The sequence below is a fragment of the Clinocottus analis genome, unplaced genomic scaffold (assembly GCF_023055335.1).
Source record: "Clinocottus analis isolate CAN_PGR_092001 unplaced genomic scaffold, fCliAna1.0.p SCAF_18, whole genome shotgun sequence".
In the NCBI taxonomy this organism is placed as follows: Eukaryota; Metazoa; Chordata; class Actinopteri; order Perciformes; family Cottidae; genus Clinocottus; species Clinocottus analis.
This window is the reverse complement of record NW_027175909.1, coordinates 7,835,210-7,856,976: the sequence shown is the minus strand read 5'-3', so window position 1 is coordinate 7,856,976 and position 21,767 is coordinate 7,835,210. Positions and strand designations below refer to the sequence as shown.

At 40.9% G+C, this 21,767-nt stretch overlaps 1 protein-coding gene across 1 annotated transcript in view; it reads left to right on the top strand.

The window, feature by feature from the left end:
- Positions 1-21,767, top strand: part of tpk1 (thiamin pyrophosphokinase 1) — a 57,504-nt gene that overhangs the window by 5,127 nt on the left and 30,610 nt on the right. Inside the window, 4 exon segments of the mRNA XM_068582254.1 lie at positions 2,228-2,302; positions 9,967-10,036; positions 19,032-19,104; positions 21,360-21,455. Coding sequence (XP_068438355.1) covers positions 2,228-2,302; positions 9,967-10,036; positions 19,032-19,104; positions 21,360-21,455 — 314 coding nt within the window.

The window sequence follows — 21,767 nt, the reverse complement described above, 5'->3', positions numbered from 1 at the left end:
ATTACAGGCCACGCACCTGAGTTTGCTCTCTGTGCAAATCCAAGATGTAGTCTATGGATTTCACAGGGAGTGCAAATAATGGATGCAGATCAGAACCCACACGCATCCTCCCGATGATATCATTTCTTGTTGAATCCGTCACTTTCTAATCCGAAGTAACGTTTGTTCAAGATTCCCTGTGTCATTCACTTGCACACTTTCTCCTCCATTAGATACATTTAGAAAAATGCCCATTGTTGCTTTAGTTTCATATCTTAAATGAAATACTTATCTCGATGCGGTGGAGGATATAAAAACAGCCCCTGGGTGTCGGCTTTTTCAAATACCGAGTGTGCAAAGTTGGCCTTTTTAAATTTCATAATTTGAATTATAAATGCCTATTACTGGAATATCTGCGTCCTAGGTTATGCACTTGGATTCTTTTGTGTGTATGTGTGTGTGTGTGTGTATTTGTTGTATTTATGCTGTCTGACACTTCCAAGGTGACATTTCTTTGAACAGAGTGCACAAAAGGCTGCCGCCCTCCTTGTGTGTGTTTGTGCGACGAGGGGTTATCTGAAAAGTCACGGCTGGTTGGGTTTGTCTTTTGTTCTCTGTACACCTACAGCCAATTAAGAGACAAGACTGACAAATCTTCTCCTTTTCTCCTAGTCACCTACCCCTCCTTGTGTCCTCCGTTCGTTTCCTCCTCCTCTGCACCCTCTCTTTCTTTCCTCCTGCCTTTACCATACTCTGCCGGGGGTTGACTTTCTTATTGGAAATGACCTTCCACGATTGTGAACTTTTCAACAACATCAAGCACAATGCTGCAACAAAGTCACAAACCCAAAGACAATTTGTACCTCCACACCTCCTCAGCGTCGTCAAAATGCACTCTTTACACTTCAGGGTTTAACGCCACAAAGGGAGCTTCATAGAACGACAAGGTGATGCATATTTTGCAATGAGAACTTCATGAAACCTCAAGATATTCTTATTCTTCCTTCTTAACATTTCTTTTTCTGGCCTCCCTCTGCATTGCTGATATATTTTGAAATGTGTATTGGAAAAGATGCAAAGCTTTAATAGATATGCCATGCAGCGCTGTTTCGAAACTGGTATCCAGTTGAGAGGAATTTACATAAATACAGTTTAGCAGTGAGGGAAGAGGGCATTGTAATCACAGTGTTGCTTAAGTTTCCATATGGCATTTTGGCTTCGCTACAAAGGGCAAGTACTTTAAAAATGGATGAGAAATCAGTCATGAGGGCAGACATGAGAGTGAAAGATAAATGAGCATGCAGGGGAATGGCTAAGTGTTAAGGCGAGGAAAAGGCAGCTTGCGCTTTAGTCTTTGCTCCATTAAGGCTTTTCTAGCAGCTCTGTTTTTTATTTTGTCAATGAATGCAGAGTTTTCCATCATATTTCTTTTCATCTCCTGCAGACAGAAAAAAGACAATTCTAGCGTGTTCGGGGATCTGCGTGAGAAGCAGAGCGAAAGAAAAGAGGGATGGGGGGTTGAGAAAGGAAATGGATTTGTGAAACGATGCACCCTGGGAGAGAAACTCTGACAAAGACGCATGGAGGTACACTGAGAGGAAAATGATAAGCTGTGGAATGTCACGTTATGTTTGGTTGTGCTGTTTTCGAATGGGCTTCCCTGTGTTGCCACGTAGGTACAGCTGGTGTGTCATCAAGGTCAAACTATTCAAAAAAACCATTGGTGAGACGTGTGTGCAGCTCAATGCACACATTCTCCTTTGAAGACACCCAACAACAACAACTCCCATGAAGGACTTTGACTTGTGAACCTGGTCCACGAATGATTGCATAATTTAGATAGACATCGTCTGTACTCTCTCTGCTACTTATGTTGTGTTATTTTCGGCGGCAAACAAACTACTCATTTAATGTGTGAGTGGGAAAACATTTTGAACTTTCAACCAATGTTCAACATCCTGACTTGTTTGGAATGGTTTCGCTTTTGATTCCTCCCTCTTGTTTTCCTGTTTCCATGATAATGAGCTCATTATCACGGCATTGTTTTAGTTTTGTTCTTTATTTAGCAGATTCAGTGCCATAAACAACAGCCGCTATTCTGTGTAAAATAGACTTTTTTATTAAAACAGGCGTTATAATGATGTGCTATGTTTTTGCAATGTGGACATTATGCTTAATTGTCTGAAGTGAGTCTACCTGATTGGTTTTGATTAATACCTCTCCCTTTTCCAACTATTTTCTTGTGCAGGCATGCAGAGGATCTGTCTGATTATCCTGAACCAGCCTCTAAATAAAGACTACCTGCACATTCTCTGGAGTAAAGGTAAAGCTCACACATCCCGACACAAGACTCTTTAAAATCACTTAGATCTCATCATCTGCATTGAGTTGCACTGGGCATTTATTCCTGTTCTTTCTTCTGGGACTGTGCCATGTCATTGAAAATGCCCCCTCTCTGCCCTCTGCCCATATTTCCTGTAAAAAGTGTTTGAATTAAGTTAAAGATGACACTTTTGCGGAAAACTTTCCTTTATATTTCGTTGAATAACTACTGTGGCTGAAGGACCTGGACAAGTGATACAATTTCAAAAACAATTAAAATACTATAGGACATTTGTTAAATTTTCATTGCATTCACAGCTTCAATAGTCAGCATGATTTTGTTGCCCAGGAGGAACTGACTTTTTATTATCATGATTAAATGGCATAATGAGTTTTGAATCTGAAATGTCAGTTGAAACAAGGTCGTCTAACTCGACAGATAAACCTGAAATCTATATGATTAAACAGGAGCTATATGGCTACTTTAAAAGTCTTTATTTTTTATTTTTATTATTTCCATAGGTCATTATTTCACAGTACTGAACCCTTTTTTTTATTCCTTCAAAAACCACTGAACGCACTCTTTTTGTAAGGTCTCAAGATGACAAGGATAGCACATCCATTCGGATTCATTCAAGTGTGTGTACATTCATTACAGCTAATTGGTTGGTAAGTAATGTGAACACAGGCAGTGGTCGTGAGTGTCCATTCCACTCAGCGGGGGAGTGACAAGGTCGATATAAACAAACCCAGTGGACCCAAGACTCCCACACTTAGAACGTGGGCGTCCACCTTCAGGAGTGACTCTGAGCTATTGTTACATCTCTGAGGTCTCTTGCAGCCTTGCATCAGAGGGGAAATGATCTGGTTAGTGATATGAACACTTATGAACAGCCAAAACTTCACTGTCCTTGTCTGTGAAAAAAAGGGGAGAACATTTCAAGCAGGACAGGGGTTGCACCTTCGTATTCAAACGTGCATCACCCGTTGCGTAATACAAACAGCAGCTTTGTTGTAACATTCATGACCTGGGGCATTGTTATGTTCATTGTAGACAATGGCGAGGACTGTGTTCACTCTGTTTCACATCAGCAACCTGCTGGTCACATTTTATGAAACAAGGAAGTCCTCTGGATTCCAACCACTTTTTTTTGTCTGTAAATAACTATTTGATTAGCCTCTACTTCTTGAATACTCCAAGGCCTTTTTTCAGAGTAAAATACAAACAGAAATGCATGCTTCAAAGGTTCATTGTTAAAAGATGAAAGAAAATATGTTTTTGAAGGGAAGTAGAGCTCCAGACTCCCTGATGTGTTGCTCATGAGACACATTGATGTATAATGGTTGTGTTACTTGGCTGTGATGTATTAAATATGCAAAGCTGACTTTGAGCCTTTAAACCAGACATTGTCATGTAAATCTGTATCCGACAACTGTGTTTTTCTTTTAAATCTGGTGAACTGATCAGAAATGGAGGCAAATCTAACAAGAATAACTTGAGCCTAACTGCTGAATTCGTTACGCACATATTTGTTTTATCAAAGACGTAGCGGAGAGAAGTGGTCTGGGTCTCTGGGTCTCAACCGTTTTGATGCTAAGACTGTGAAACAACAACAACAACTAAACTTGTAGGCTAATTAAGTCATGACAAATGTTATACATGGACTTATGCAACCAGGAAAGGTAAAGAGACAAAGTAACTCTGAAGGCAACTTTGCGATTATATTATCAGATTGAATTTCAATGACTGAAGTTTTTGACATTCTTATTAATTTAGAAATAACCCCAAGAGACACCTGAGATCTTTCTGTCACACAGCTCCCTGTTTTTGCTTGTCCTTCTAGAAATGTGTTTAACGGCATCAGGCAAAGCAGATTCCTCTTCTGATTTCACACCAAAGATTTCCTGTTGCCCCAAGATAAAGGTCCTTTGGATTGTTAATTAAGCAATCAAAACAATCTAATTTAAAGGATGAAAAACTTGGATCGTTCATCAGGAAGATATTGGTAAATGTTAAATTAAAATGGAAACGGTTCGTTGACCATGCCATTGATCAAAGTCCTACAGTGTGCGTCCAGAGTAAATACCTTGTGTTTCTTCTGCAGATCTGCACAGTACAATTGCTGTTTAGAAAATTGCAGTTGTTTTATTATTTGAAATGTATTCCAACACCAATTTGACATTGCAAACAATATCCAACTTAAATTATTAGTTTGCTTCCATGTGTGGAGATATTAGACTGGTAATAGAGTCTTCACGCCCTGTTGATTATTACTTACAGTGTTTGGAGATTGATATTTTTCATTTAATGCCCTTGTTTTCATATCCAAAATGTGACCGGACCAGCAAGGTTTAATTGATGTGTTCACACTCCAGTGATTACATTTTACATTGGGGATCAATTACAATTCCGTTGCTGATATTTTATTTTATTTATTTGTCTCATCCCAATCAATACTTGCCAGTAGTTCAGGAACAAGAATCCTAAGTAAAGCATTGCATCAAACCATCCACCTGCACCATGTTGCGACGTCTGTGAGGTAGACGGACATGTCCCGTGAACTCTGACAGGATGATACAGCTTGATAATGTCATTTGGCATTTGCTCCTTCTTATATAAGGCTACTTAAAAGAGTTTCAGAGAGATATTCTGTGTTAAGTGGCACAAGCAATGCTGTGGATTTCATAAATTGGGAATCTTTCTTGATCAGTGTTGCTCATGGCAGTTTTGCACATGGGACTTGAATAAGTTTTGACAGGATGAGGATGCATGAATGGCCGATCTCAGATCTCTTGCAGTGTGATGGTAAACACGCTTTTAGCAAGTTTATCGTTACTCACTTGATAGGCCATGTATTTTTAATATTGTTTATGGGATTTGTGTGTGTGTGCATGAGCGTGTCTGAGCGTGTGTCACTCTCCAGATGGTTGTTCACCTGGAGGCATCGTAGCCAGGTCTCCACCTTCTCAGACGACTCTCTCACACACACACGCGCGCACACACACACACACACACACACACACACACACGCATACACACATGAGGTTCTCTGATGTGCTGCCCCTGGGCCCCCTCATCACCTGTGGGAGAGGTCGAGCAGCAGGGAGCAAAGGAGCCGTACCAGCTGGGAGAGCGCAACACTGATCAAAGGGAATGCTGATTTACACGTGCAGAGTGTGATGTTGTGCACCGGCATCAAGCTGCTTATCTCCCTCACGCACCCTCTCACTCATTTAGTCCATCAGTCACCCACTTGCTCATCTCGTCAGTCACCCACTCACTTGTTCATTCAGTCAATCAGTCAGTCATTTACCTACTTACAGATCCTTCACTTACTTCTGTGTAACAACGCAAACAAGCAAATCAATAAAGCAATCAGTGAAGGTGTCTATCTGCAGGAGGAAGACAATTCAGACCTGTGCCTGATTTCGTCATTTGTTGACGTGGAGCAGCTTTCCGAAGTTTAGGTTTATGAACGTCACCCATCAGCCAGTCGAGTATCTGCCTTGCAATCAAGTCCGGTTGGGGGATTTGTCTGCAGTACATTGACGTGCACAGACGCACTTCCCGAACTTCAGCGTTTAAGCACATGTGTCAGACGGCGTAAATAGGTACGTCGAGAATTTAAAAAGAGAAGCTGTCCACGAGGATTAAAGGATAGAGGTCGTCAGGCTGTTAGTGAAAACAAAAAATAATGAGTGAAAGAACCAGGGAAATTCTGCCCCTTGGAATAACAAAGAGTGGGACAGAGTGAAAGAATGAAGACTGACCGAGTGGTGCTCGAGAAAAATACAAAATGAAAATATGTGTACTGTATGTATGTGTGTGTATATATATATATATATATATATATATATATATATATATATATATATATATATATATATATATATATATATATATATATGTGTATATGTGTGTGTGTGTGTGTATATATATATATATATATATATATATGTGTGTGTGTGTGTATATGTGTGCAGGAAATCAATCAAACTGGAGGCGAGTCGTAGAGAGCAGGGTGGATCTGGAGGCAGGAGGACAAGTGGATGGGGAGAGGTGGACTGATAGATGAAGGGAGGGCATCACAGCATCATAATAAGGATAATAATCTTTTCACCTCCTTCTGTGACCGTTTGCCCTCTCCTGTACAGTGCTAAAGCCCCAACCTGACAGGCATTAATCCTCACCACTAACCTCATCAATACTGGCCTGCTATAGAATATACCACACAGCTGTGTGTGTGTGTGTGTGTGTGTGTGTGTGTGTGTGTGTGTGTGTTTCTGCATGAACATGCATCTTTCCTGCATCAAACTGGTGAGCAAAAATCACTGAAATGACAGGTTTAGTACTGTGTGTGGAAGTGCATTATCTCCTGCCCACCATATCTGTCATTCAGCAGAATGAGTGGCAGGAGGAGTTGGTTCTGCAGCCTGCAGGGAGGGATTATTATGGCTAGTTAATTTACAAGGTCATCGCCATTTACTGCTTTTGTTGTCCCCTTTCTAGCTCACAATATCACAGTCAGAATTCAAAAGTGAGCTTTGGGCCTTTATGTGGTTTTTCTGGTGAGCTTGTTCGTTAGCCTCATATGCTCCGAGGAGAAAGAGAAGATGGAGTTAGTTCAGCTGTTGATTTAACAATTGGGCCGCTCTTCATACGGCCGGCAATTCATAGTTTTCAGTTGGAGAATGACAGTAATTGTATTTGTCTGTGTGAATAGAGTGCAGATAGAGATAATCTTCCTCAAGTTCATTTTACCCACTTTTTGCCATTGAGGCCTACACTGTGATGAAGACAAATGTAACATTGAGAGATCCAGGAAAGACAGAGGCTCCCACAGGCTTTTCCTTTACAATGAAGATTAGCTTTTAAAGAAGGTTGACCAGTTTTCTGTATATTTAGATTGTAGAAAATTTTGTCAGAAATGGCAATCTTAAAACGATAGAAGAAGCACACTTCTTCACTATTTGACACACAAGCACAAGAATGACTGAAGCGAGACACAAGGACAAGTTAACCTATAGGGATATACAACTCATAGATAATTACTTATTAATACAGCTACTTTTTGTTTACTTCCCCTAGAAGGTTGGTGAGCAGATCACAGCCATTCATGTCCAGCTGGTCAATATAAATGAACTTCATAAACAACACAATACAAATAAAAGTTGTGATGACCAAACTAATGTCTAGTGAATTACTACTGGTTGTGCTATAGAGACATATTGGTACTTACTTACCCTATGCGCCCTTTTTGTTTGTATTTCACACCTGCATAAGTGTCATGCTGTTCCACTTATTGACAGATTGTGTAAACCAAGTGTACAAGTTTAGTAATGCCAACATTAGCAGAGGCGTTTTTTTTTTAATGTCAGCAGAGGAGAGAGGCTGCTGTGGGAAACCCTGGCATCGAGGCAAATGTAATGAATTAACAGTGTGAAATTATTTCAAAAGAGGTTTTGATGTAAACAAGATACTGAAAAATGATCCCTCATTGATATTTATGAGATCTGCTTTCATACTGGAAGGGACCTTGATTATCAAAGCAAGGCAACGTCTCCCTATGATGAAATGCAGATTGAGGTTTGCCCGATACCCCTTTTTTTTATTACATCACAGTTTGAAAGCAACCGTAGTTTCCGGATGAATATATGGCAAAAAATATGTTGATAAAATGCATATTATGGGAAATGATACAAATGTCAGATAGTATTTGAAAGGTTGTTATGATGTTGGATTTTACAAAGCCGCACTTTGTAGAATCTCTTCAAACCTCTTCAATTTATCGGCGTGTGCGCGTGCATGTGCGTGTTTGTGCGTTTGTGTGTGTGTGTGTGTGTTTTAAACGCATGCCATGCAAACAGAGCTGAGTAAATGATTGACAGATATAAGCAACTGTACTAGAACCTTAAGTCTGAAAATGATTGTGTGTGTGCGTGTATGCGTGTGCGTGTATACATAGATAATGACTGATATCTTCACAGTCTGGCACCAGCCGCCTTAAAGAAGAGTTTCTCTGTTTGAAAAGTTTCTCAGCCTTTGCACTCTGTCAGAGATAATGAGTCATTTGCATTCCAATCATTTCTTGACGTGAGACGTCGACAGCAGGTGGTGAGGGTTATGAATAAAGCACTGCCTTGAGTGTCTTATTTACAGCAATGCAAATGTGTCTGCATTCTCCAACTTTTTAAGCACTCCAGACAAAGGAAGTTAGATTGAGAATGTGGATTTACAGTAAGTTGGTGTAACTGAATATGTTTAGTACATGCAAGCCTATATTTTTAGTACTAAGGTGTCTCGTTTTTACAGTGTGCAACCTGGAGAACAGAATTACAACCTTTAATATTTAATTTATAGCAATTTACAAGTCAAAAATGAAATATATTATATATCCTATTGTATTACCCTACTGTGCAAAGGCATGTGCACACTAAAAGATGGGTTTGAGGAAAGAAAACAGATGAGACAGACATCTTGTGTACAACAGTTGCCTGTTGCCTCTTTTGTGCAGACTTTAGTTAGTTTTGAACTCGGCGCAAGTAGAAAACGACAGCTGATACTTTGAAGTTTTTCCCCCGTGTGCAACACGAGAGCCCCAAACTCTTAAAAGAAATAGGCTGCCTGTTCAATTTAAATAGAATAGTGGCCATGAAAGAGCATACATTTGCAAATAGTTTGCATCTAATTTAGTGCAACTTGAATACCATTTTAAGAAAGTCAAATAACCGCCTCATTTGACTGTTTTTAAAATCAGAAAAGATAAGTGCTCTTTCACTTACTTTGCCTTTAAAGGGTCAAATCCAATTTACTTTTCTGTGTCGTGTGTCATTTGTTATATTTTATATGATAGAAAAGTAGTTTTCTTTTAAAAACTAATTTGGACCTGCAGTGGTAATACCAAGGTTTTTATTGAACAAAAGCCTTGGTATTACTGATGCTGGTGTCCAATCTCGTGCTGTGATTGAATTGCACATTGTTGTTATATTTTTCTTTGTCTATAAATTGGTTCTTGTGTGTTTAGTGCTCTGATGTCAGACGTATAAAGAAACAGATTATTTATCTTTGGTTATGTTCACACTTCAAGCCTTCAAACTCAATTCTGATTCATTGCTCGGATAAGACCTTTTTTTTCTTTGGACGTTCACATATTTTGGTGAACATGAAATGTGGCCCACATCAGATTCCAGAGAGAACTGCTCACGGTCCTGAACCCGACCAGCATGCGCCAAAGACAATAAAAAAAGACGACACGCACGCTGGCACACGGAAACGTAGAAACCACTGGAGTCAGCATTTATGCTCAATGTGCAGTGAAAGCCAGCAAACAAGTGAGCAGCGGATAACAAGGACGAAGATAAGAAAAACAAGAGCCACAATTTTAATCATGGATTTTCTTGATAATTCTTTTGTAAATGCTTACACCCTGTGCAACTTGCACTCAAGGCTGGCTGGTCACAGTTACTCATACCCCTGTTTACCCACCGTGAGCTCACCTCTATTGTGGCACTACTACACCAGTTTGAACTGGCTCACAGTAACTTGTAACTGAGTCATATAAGAGCAGCACTGCGTCTCCAGTGAATGCAAGGTGTAGTATTTATCCACAACTAATTTCCTTCATTTAAACAGACTAAAGTGTCTCCCTGTCTATCTTTCTGCAGCTCTCTTGAGGGCATGTGCTGATGGAGCTGCCAATCACCTTTTCAACACCACCATCGAAGACCGAGACGGGTGAGTCTGCCTTGTGTTCACATTTGCATACCTTAATTTGTGTTTTCGCTAATAACTTCCTCTGTGCATGCAGTTGATTGGTCACGTTTGGGAGAAAGAGGATAGCAATAACAATGCCATTGAGTAAACGATTCAATAGCATTGTATTTGTGCATTGAGCAGCTTTGTCTGGATGCATTTTTTCATTTTTGTGTTTCTGATGAAGTGCTGTATGTTCTGCAAATGTGGGTGTGTGGCTGGCTAATGGAGGACTGCTGTCAGGACAGAGATGGATCTGGGGTCCACTGTGTCCCTGAAGTGTTGAGGCTTTTACATTAACACGGCGAGTGTGAGCATGGGTGTGTATTTTGTCAGGGTGTGAATGAGATGGCATGTGTTTGTGTTTGTCTCCCTACGTGCTTGCTGTTGCAAATAGATTGTGGAAACAACCATTTTAGGTTGTAGACATCTGAGGTGAGGACACATTTGCAAAAGGGATGTCATTTAGGCCCACTCACACCTTTTCAGGGAGCCAACTTCTCCTCGAGTTTGACAGCTGATTTAGTCTTATAAAGTGAGTGTGTATGTCGACTGTGCAGATCCACTAAAAACAGCACATGTACTGTGTTCAGACACTCTGCATACTTTGCTATCAATCACACCAGTGTATCATGTTTGACGAGTCAAACGTGCCATGTTATTACAGTCAAAACCATTTATTGTAACACCACCCATTGAGGAGATGGCACAATGATCCTGACTTTATCGTATTCACTGCAAACCAACAACTGCTTTACACAACAAAATAATGATGTTCAATCGACAGCAATTGGTCTCCAATATAAACTGATGCTTCGAGATGGAAAATAATTTGCACAGTTAATGTTAGAACTAAATTTAAGATTAGATTTAACACTACACGTACGAAGAGGTCAGGTTTTTGTTGGAGACAAGGTCCTCATTAGTACATTGCAACAAACCTGCGTGTGTTTTGTGTTTCTGCGAGCATGTACATATATTTCTTTATTTTCAAAAATAAAAAATAAAACCAGTCATGTATCTCTGTCTGAGAGTGTGAGCTTGTTTGGCCTGCTGGCAGGGTCTGCTTGTTACACTGCGTATTCATTTTCTGACCCTCCAGTTGTGAGCTCTGTCAGCAGCTTGCACAGTGGAGCTGACAGCCAGGCCTCCCTTACAGCCCCATTGCTCCCAACACAAACTGCAGCTGTCCGGAAAAAGTTATACATTATACAGGAAGGGCTTGGAGACGGGAGGGGAAAATAGAGAGGAAGGGGAGGAGGGGAAAAAAAAATAAGGGGGATGTTTATGGATGGGGGATGCGTAAATCAATCACGAGCATGTTTAGATGTGTTTAACCCACATTACCATAAGTAATGGACTACAGAGAGGAGGAGATGCAAGTGATCAATCAAAGCCAGGCGTTATGAGTACCAGCAGCAACACAGACAACATCAGCATGCAATTAAATGGCGGTATAAGAACGATGCAGCAGATTAAAAAGGATACTATAGATGACCAAAAACTACAATGAGATTGCTCGATACATAATATATTGAAACCAAGGTAAAGATGTAATGGAACAAAGGTGTGACTGCGTATGAGTCTATTTGTGTTATTGTGCCTGTTCCTGTGTATGCGTGTGGGTTTTTGTTTTGGAGCTTTCACTTGTCCCAAATGAAACCCGTACTGGGACATTTTATTTTTCCACCACGGATATCACAGTTAAAAACTTCAGTTCAAAAAATCACAAGTGGGATATTTTGTTTGTTAGATACATGCAGAGCAGGGTGTAGAGAAGTCCCACGTCTAAGCTGGAGATGACACATCAGCAGACTCATGAAAGGATCAGTCCCACCCTTCTCAGAAAAACTTCTACAAGTTTATGCTGACACATTGTGCTTCCTCACTGCAGGTTAACACGTTGGCTTTTGAGATCCAGTTTTAAAAAGAGAACCGAGCGAAAGTGCTTCACAGTGTGTGCGCTGACATTCTGCTGATGGAGATTTAAGTTGTGTCAGATTTGTTGGAGAAAATCAAGGCATTTCATTTGCCTGTAGAGAAACTTTGCCTGAGGTTGGCTTTTTTGGAGGACAAATCAAAAATGTAAATTGTAGCATTGCAATCTTTTTAAAGATTTTCTTTTGAAATGTAAATGACGGAAAACCCCCCTGACAAAAGTGTTGGCCTTTCAGTGACCTGAATGTGGTGTTTCTGTAAGAAAATAAATGATCTGGATGAATGCGGATAACGAATGGCGTTGACAGAGTTTCCGGACAGCCTCGACAGCGTCCTGCTCTGCCGCAGGAACAGAGTGGGTGGACGGCCTCCCACCGTTAAAAGACAAGTCTTTTTCTGTCAAAACAGGCTTAATGGTAGTCATTAAGTCATTAAGGACGGAGAGAGGAGGGGTCACGTCAGGCTAAGGCTTTCTGTCTCTCGTGATAAGTGATGTCAAGGATTCAACTTCCCTTTGTGGGGCGGTTAAAGACAAATGGTGCATACTTACATCTTCAAACAAAGTCAAGATGGAACTTGAATTCAATCAAATCTCTTTTTTTAGATCAGTGATGTCTCTCTCTCTCTCTCTCTCTCTCTCTCTCTCTCTCTCTCTCTCTCTCTCTCTCTCTCTCTCTCTCTCTCTCTATCTCTCTCTCCCTCTCTCTCTCTCTCACACACACACCATATGATTTTGTTCCTATCACATTTTCTTCTCATCTCGGTTTACTTTCATGTATGCTCCTGTTTTCCAGATTTTTTTTTACTCTGTAATGTGTTCTTTGATAAAGTAGAGTACACGGCTGGTGTGTCTGCACCTGATCTCTCTGTTCAAGTTGTTCAGTTCTTAGATTCTTAAGTACCACTGTTACATACTAGCATGAAATTACCCAAAGTCTCATTATTGTACCTGAATAAGGGATGTTCATCCAATCATGCTTTATCGAACTAGACTTAATGGCTTTTTATTTTGCCTTTTCATCTTATCTGTTTTTTTAACTTTTTTTTTTATTTGTTAGCACCAGACAAGAAGCAGGATTCATCATTGACGTGCATGCATATATTCACGTGTACTGCACTTTTAATCACCAACTTCTCTAGTTTGAGGTTGGCAAACGGGCACAATTAGTCAGTAACTGCTTAGCAACGAGCAAACTAAACATCCAAGTACCAGGGTGAGCTGGGGTGCAGGTGAATGTGGGTCTCGACAAGGTTTTAGGAAATGTAAAGACTGCACTGATCTAAAGTAATGTTTTGTTTAGCTGTTAATTAAGTTATTAACATCAGTAGTTCAGTGTGTTTAACGCTTTTTCATTGTGTGTTTAGTTTGGACATTGATGTTATGTGACATTACATTATGATTTCTCCCTTTTTCTTCATTAGCTACGCACAAGGACGCGCCCCTCTCTACGGGTAGTGGTCGAACAGCTCCTCATACTATAACTTGTGCTCGATGCTTATTATCAGGGAGGGATTTCACTCCATCAACACAACTGTCATCAGTCAAAAGAGTGAACTAAAATAGCTTCCATTGGGGCTTTTTCATTGGAGCTGAGACCGCCTGGCTCTCATGTATCCTGATCTTCCTCATTTCTAAATGAAAATAGCATTTGGTCGAATTTGTGCATCTAATCAAATCCTCTTAAGAGGATAAGAAGTCACGAGATGGGCGAACAGGGAGGGGTGTGTGGGACGAGTCAATTGTCCACAAGCAGAGTTCAGAAAGTGTGTGTGTGTGTGCGTTGGCGTGCGCATGTGTGCATCTATCCAAGAGTCTTTGACTCAGCATGTGTATATGTGGAAGAGATTTTCAGAGCATTGTTGTGTCAGCATATGATTGTGTCTGCGTTTTGGTTCAGAGAAGATAATGCTGTTGCTCAGCAAATGAAGCTGTCAAGCAAGACTACTTATTTTCGAAGACTTAATGGCAAAGAGATATCTCTGACAGTCGCTCTCTCTATTTGTCTGCCATTTTATCTTTCCTCATTTCTATCTATTCTCTACGCTCAGCAGACAGACCAATGGCTCTGTGGGTGATGATGGTATTTTAATTAGGTCAGTGGTTAGGACCCAGTGTGGGTTGACTTAATATGCATATGGGATTAGCAAAGATGTCTGAGGCTGATATGTTTACATCTGTTTAGCATATATTTAAAAGAGTTTCACATGTATGCAACTCATTTTATAATCCGTTCAAAGCGCCCTACAAATATGCTGTAGTCAAATAATTGCACGTCTAACTGCTGGACTTAAAAACAGGGGCACAGTCCAGCAATTAAGAGGCTTACATTGCAAATGAAACCCGGGCAGGGGTTTGAGAGACTCAGGAGAGTGGAGTCCTTTCTTAACAGTCATCAGCTGATTCCTAATTGCTCTCAGTGCTGTTACCATTTTATATTTATTTTTTAAATCCACACTTAGCATGAATCATTCAATATGTTGAGTCATTTTACAATGCGGTACCTTATTCAATTTATGACGTCTTTGTTGGCCCTTCAGTAGGTTTTGTATGTAATGTCACCTGCAGTTTGCCTTTTTTTCTGTTAGCAATGCTCCAATTCGTAATCCTCTGTCATTAGCTGCTATTCTTATTTGTTTTAATTTAGTTTTGTTTTTAATAATAATTTAATATTTGGTCAAGAAGCTCATAGACAAGCTGGTTTTCTTCAGTATCTTTTAGCCCACATATTCTCCCTCTACAGTTGATATGATTGTCTGCTCCAAGTAAGGTTTGTCTATTCTTGACTGATTGAAAAGTCCCTTCTGTGTTTATTGCTCTGTGTTGGAAATATACCTGCTGAGAAGAGTTGATGAGCATGGGGAACTCGGTTTTCCCTTTTGAAAGTGAAGGCTTTTCACTTTTGATTTTGCATAAAGTCTGTCTTGTGACAATTAAGATTAATTACAATTACCCCCCCGCCCCGTCTCCCTTCCCCCATCATCTCAACTCTGATGAGTCATTCTGAGAGTTAAAAAAGTGTGTGTGTGTGTGTGTGTGTGTGTGTGTGTGTGTGTGTGTGTGTGTGTGTGTGTGTGTGTGTGTGTGTGTGTGTGTGTGTGTGTGGGGCCTAAGGAGTGTGTGGAGTTATGAAAATCTCTAGTTATTAATCTGACAACCTACGGCCATCAAGCTGATTAATTTTGTGATTTATCCCAAATCCCCGAATCACTGTTGCTTAAACAAGCTGCTACAAACACACACAACCTACATGTTTCGACAATCATATGCATCCAACCGTTGGCAATTTAATAGCCTTTTTTTTTAGGTGTTTCAAATTACCATAAGCATGGTAAACATATACTGGCATGCAGGCGAGCTCACATGTGCCTTGACGTCTTGCTAATTAGTCTTTGTTGCAGGGAGATAATAAGCTGTCTGTCCTGCTTCATCATTATCTCCAGCAAGTACACCTCACATCTGCACACAAACAAGTCTTTATTAAAGTAGGTCATCCGGTAGTACCTCATGACATAACAATAATTAAGTTAACTTATATCAAGTTCATAGAACTTAAACTACTATTAAGTTTCTTTTAAACGATATCACGATAGTTTCTAAACTTCATTCTGACGTTTGGAGAGACATAATGCTGTCGGGCACACATCTTCCTTCCAACCTTCCCAGAGAGGTTTTGTGCTATACTTCTAACTTTTTCTTTTGAGAAAGGACAGTCATATTTTGTTAAAAAAAAAAAAAACACTTGTCATTTGTCCAGAGTTCATTTGGGAATCTGTCACTCTGTGTCCGTGCCTTAAAGTTTATCAATAGTCCCATTAGTCAGAGAGCAGAACGTGTCAAAGTGCCTTGTGTTCGGCTTGTTTTGGTCGTTAATTATGTCACCCAAAATAATCCCCGCAATCCCTTCACCGGGCTTACTCTTCTGATTGGGAGATGAGAGGGACGAGAGGAGTAATCAGAGCGGCATCTCTTTAAGTGCTGAAAGATGAGAGAAGGGAGGAGAACGTCCATCGGGCCGTGATTCAGGAGATATTTAAAGATATAAGGGAGCAAGATAATAAAAAAGAAACATTCTTTTGTAATTAAGTGGTCAGACGGTAGAATGGTCAGGCTTAATTTGATGGGAACCAAGACAGGAAGTATAAGATAGTGGAAACGATTGTTTTTAAATCTAAATGAAGTGGTGAGGATGACGGAAATTGCCTTGATTACAAAGAAAGCTAAGTATTGCGGCGCGAAAATGAGACAAGATCGCAAGAAGGTTCCTAAGGCAGCATGGACAAGAGAGAGAGAGGGACACACAACACACACACACACACACACACGTAAACACAGGCAAAGGTCACACAGCCACCCGGTACTCAGACAAACTGGCGGTAAAATGCTCTATTTCCCATTCAAATTAAAGTGTCAGTTAATATTAATGTGGAAGTGAAGACTGTCAGACACACAGCGCACAGACACACAAACACACGCACACAGCATTTACGCTGCATGCACACACACACAAATACAGAATTTAGAACCTCGCCTGGTCAATTACTATCAGCCGATGGAGTCACACACACAGGTCACAACAGGGTGTGTGTGTGTGTGTGTGTGTGTGTGTGTGTGTGTGTGTGTGTGTGTGTGTGTGTGTGTGTGTGTGTGTGTGTGTGTGTGTGTGTGTGTGTGTGTGTGTGTGTGTGTGTGTGTGTGTGTGTGTGTGCGCGCGCCTGTAAAGCTCTGATCAGGCACAGTGCCACGTCTCGTCCCATCTGTCACATGAAGGTTATTTCTGAATAGAGATGCAATTGTGACGTCCTGCATTATAACACGGGGAGTGTGCATGTGCCTCTGTGTACTTCCTTATTTGCAGATGTTTGTGAACGTGTCTGTGTGTGTGTGTGTGTGTGTGTGTGTGTGTGCGTGTGCGTGTGCACACTTTCGTACCTGTGAATGTGTTTGTTCGGACAAGGAAAGTTTTTACCTGGATCAAATTTTTTTTTTTAGTCAGTCGTGCTTGATTGACTTTACGTGCGTGCGTGCGTGTGTGTGTGTGTGTGTGTGTGTGTGTGTGTGTGTGTCAGTCAGTGTGTCAGTAGATTGGATACAATTGTTGTTCTGTTTGTCTTGCTGTATCTTTTTGGTGTGAATGGGAACACTGAGTAGGGAGGGAGGGAATAATCCCTCTGTATCTCTTTATTCAACCGACCGGAACATCGCTCTCGCCTCTTGCTGGGGAGCGCACACACACACACACACACACACACACACACACACACACACACACACACACACCTCTATGTACACACAAACAAATGCACCAACCAACCAACCATGAAATCGTAATGTCAGACCTGTTAATGCCTCTAGATAGCGGCAACCGCATCCCTTCGTGGTTCTGCTTCTTACACGTAAACACACACACACACACTCATACACACACATAAATGGAATAAATGGAGAGCTATCTGTCTCTTTTTGACGGGAAGGTTCCACTCAGTCGTGGCTTGAAGATTTTTGGTTGTTTTCATTGATATCTGCTAGAGACCTTGTTAATTCCTATACCTTGGGAATGCAGGCTCCCTCAAAACATGGTTGTATTTGGGTGAATACAATACAGTGTGTTATTTGTTTTCAGAATGCATCACCCGCATGCACGTATATTCCCAAACCTCCAGCCCAGTTTAGTTTTCCGTTGTAATCCTCTTAATTGCATGTATTAACATAGAATTTCTGCCAGGTTTATGTAGTCAACAACTAATATTCTGTCTGAGTTCATTTTGGGATCATTGTTCTCTGAGAGGCATTTCTGCGTCATAAACCATGAGGAAGTAAGGCTGTGTGATTCATTTTCATGCCAATAAATTGCATTTATATTCTGTTGTACAAATGATGTTTATCTCCAGTAGCCTTACATGAGCGAGAAACAATAACAAAACGAGCATGTTTAGTGTTCCTTCCACCATGAAAGTTAAATGACATTTGTGTCATGCATACTAACTGTAAAGTAACTGTCAACATTAATATATGCTCTACTCTTACGGCTCATTACTAATCTATTTTCTAATCATTTAAAATGGCTGAAATATGTACAAATAACCAAAGCTTAACTCTTACTTGTTGATAAAGCATATGGTGCATAATCGGCACAACATTAAACACAGTTAACTCACGTTTATTTGAGCTTTAAATGTTTAAACTGTCGTAATCAGCATCTTCCCTCAGGAATATAGAAGATCTATAGAGAAATTAAATCTATATAAAAATCAGCTTTTAACCCATTTGACCCTTGACAAAAATGTATTTTTCAAACCAGAAACATCATCAAATATGAATATGAGGATTTTGGCTTATAATAATTTGATTCTCAACTGTCAATGTTGCTCCAAAACTGTAATTGTTCTGCAGCACAGAGGTCTGTAGTGTTTTTACTCCTTTGTCCTCAAACCCAAATCAGCAGTCCGTATACAAAGAACAATTCCTAAAAACAGACGCGTGAACTTTTTGTATTACGTTACTTCACCATTGACGCCTACGGTATGCTGCGTTGATCGAGCACATGTTTCACATCAAATTCAAATTGCACTGTGACCTGTCGCAATCATACAGATCCTCAGCTCTAATGGAGAAAGTAGTCACTCAGAGTAATGGAACAGGCCAATATCTGACAACACCAGGTATATCATGCTCTGTTTATTTGTGCGTGTTTGTGTGTGCGAGCGAGGGAGCGAGAGAAATTGGTTGTGTATGTGTGTGTGTGTGCTTTCACATCGATCTCAGCAGTCAGCCACGTGTGGGTGTGTGTGAGAGAGAGAGAGAGAGAGACAGACAGAGAGACAGACAGGCTCACTGCCACAGAGAATCACCCTGTCAGTCTCCGTGTCTCTTCGTCTTCCCCCGGCGGCGTCACTCCCTCGCTGCACAGATCAAAGAGCTGACACATGCCCCGATGTCCTCTCTCCCCTTCTCTCTTCTATCTTCTACACTCTCTGTCTTTCTTGCGATCGTAACCCTCTCCTGCTGTCACTCACCCTCTCTTCCTATCCTCACATCCAGCTTTCTCCCCGACTATATCAGTGGGGATTTTGATTCCATTACTGCCGAGGTCAAAGCATTCTATGGAGACAAGGTGAGTGGAAAACAACTTGCACGTACTCTCAGATCTACAGGTGCGCACGCACACACACACACACACACACACACACACACACACACACACACACACACACACACATAAAAACATGAGCAAAAAGCAATAGGACTTTCTGCAGACATGAACGGAAAAAAAAACTCCTTACTGCCTGTAGCATGAAATGTACACCGCGACTCCTTAACAACCTTGACATGTCGACAAGTTTATTTAGAAGTTTACTTTTCCAATATTGATTGCGGATTTGCACTTTTGTCCACGCAAGCAGGGACTTCTCTGTTTCCCAATAAATCATCTTTCCCCGCCTGGTCCGAAGGGACACCGACTATAAAGACGTCTTCTTGCAGAGCAGTGTTTGACAGCAGTTGAATGTACCCGAAGTGTGATTTAGCTGTTATTGTGCTGACTTAAAGTCCACAATTACAAAACGAGTAGTTGCCGGCGTATCAGTTTAACTGCACACTGTGTGAATTATTATCAAATGATTCAGTGCAAATAACTTGATCCTTAATATAGGGACACGTTCTCCCCAACTCACCCTGGCACTGTCACTGGATTCAGTAGACTAAACCCTCAGCATCTCTACATGACACAAACTATCAACTCAGCTTGAGCTTGAAAAACATCCTGCTTTGTGTGTGTGTGTGTGTGTGTGTGTGTGTCTGTGTGTGTGTGTGTGGGGGGGGGGGGGGGGGGGGTTTCAGGGTTACAGAGTTGACATCAGGCAAGTAGATAAGTGACTACTCAGACGGCTGGGGTTTAGTGGCTCGTATCCTCGAGCCTCTCCAGGAGTTCCACCTGCAGTGGCAAGAACATGCAGACTGAATTATCAAAGCGGGTGTAAATGTTCAGACTGACATGGTTTCAACTGCCAGTGCACTCAGGATGTATGCTGACCCAGTCATCAAAAACTATCTCTGGCTGTTGTCAGAGTCACATTTTATAGATATAGTTCACTTCCTGCTCACTCTGGAACATGGCAGGGTTTCGCTTTGAACAAATACAATATATTCAACATATTTATTGGTTCTATTTGCTTTACTTTAATGCACACAAAAGACTACAATAAAATGTTAAAAGAAATAATCTTTCAATAAGTTGTGTGTTTACTTATGAAACATTTTAACAGAAGATGTGGATGTATTCGACTACAATGAAAAATAAACACAGTCTGGGTTTAGGAGTCTTCTGATGTGCAAGAGATGTTAACGTGTAGGCACATTTACACAGAACGATCCAAGGTTGTAAAGATAAAATGCAAATTCTTCTCCGTACTCTCCGTATTTAAAACAAGCAAAATGTCAAACCTGAATCGGCGAGTAGAGGCGAGGCAATGTACAATAAGTGATAAATACAAGGTGTCACTTAGACACAACACCTTTTGAGAAAAGGAATGTATTTGTGCTGTGTTTCTGTGATCAGCCCTCTCAGATACTGTGTACAGTCTGAAATACAGATCCAAGACTTCACTATGCACACACACAACCACCCCACTCATACAGACTCACACACAACGATATGGGTTGACACCCTCTTTATTGCTCTCACTTTTCCCCCTCTCTCTGTAATGTCTGTAATATTAGTTCCGTTTCACAAATATCACACAGGTTGCCTGAAAAAAATAAGAGCAACATTTTTTTCTCCCTGAGAGAGTACAGACGTTCATAGTAATGCTTAAGCAGCAGAACAATGGGGAAAGTTTGAGGCGTTCCTTCAGAGATTTGTCGGAAACGGTGAATAATTCTGCATAAATGGAAAGGAGAGAACAGGAAAGCATCCGCAAAGGGAGGGGGAGAGACAAGGGATGGAGGGAAGAGGTGGGGAGCGAGGATGGATGGGATCAAACAGAGCACAGCGAACAAGTTTGTGTGTGCGCGTGTGTGTGTGTGCGTGTATGTAGTGGCAAAGTTGTGCAGTGTATGGAGAGAGAGAGAGGGAGAAGGAGACATAGGGAGAGAACGCCAGAGTTTGGTTGTTTACCTGGATGCTGTAGTTTAGGGCCACTGACTGGAACCTCTACATTATTCAGCAACACAGCCCACAGACAGCCAGACAAGACTAAAACACTGATTTATACCTCTCTCCATCTCTCTATTTCGTTGGGTTTTTCTGTGCTTTGTTATCGCCTGCTCCTTATCTCGGCCTGGGTTTTTTGTTTTGCTATCTGGGAATGTGTACATCCATCTGATTATGCCTATGTTGCCTGTGTGTGTTTCCATTTCTCCTTTTCCTAGGGGTGCAATCTGATAGAAACAGCTGACCAGGATCTAACCGACTTTACCAAGTGCCTTGCCATCATGGTGGAGGAAATTCAAAAACGACAGTTACAAGTAAACATCCAACACATGCACGCGCGCACACACACACACACACACACACACACACACACGCACACGCACACATACACACACACTGTTTTTTTGTTATAGATTTGGGAAAACAGCGAGCTTGACTCTGTCCAAAGGTTTAAAAAAAATTAAAAAATCTTTACCTATGTTATGTATTTTAACTGAAGGTTAACACACAAGTTAACACACAAGTTAACGGACTATTTCTTGGCCCGGGAAGAACAAACAATGTTCGTCAAAAACATAGTTTTATTAAAGGGCATTGTTGCTATTTTCAAAAGGACTGCCAGTATT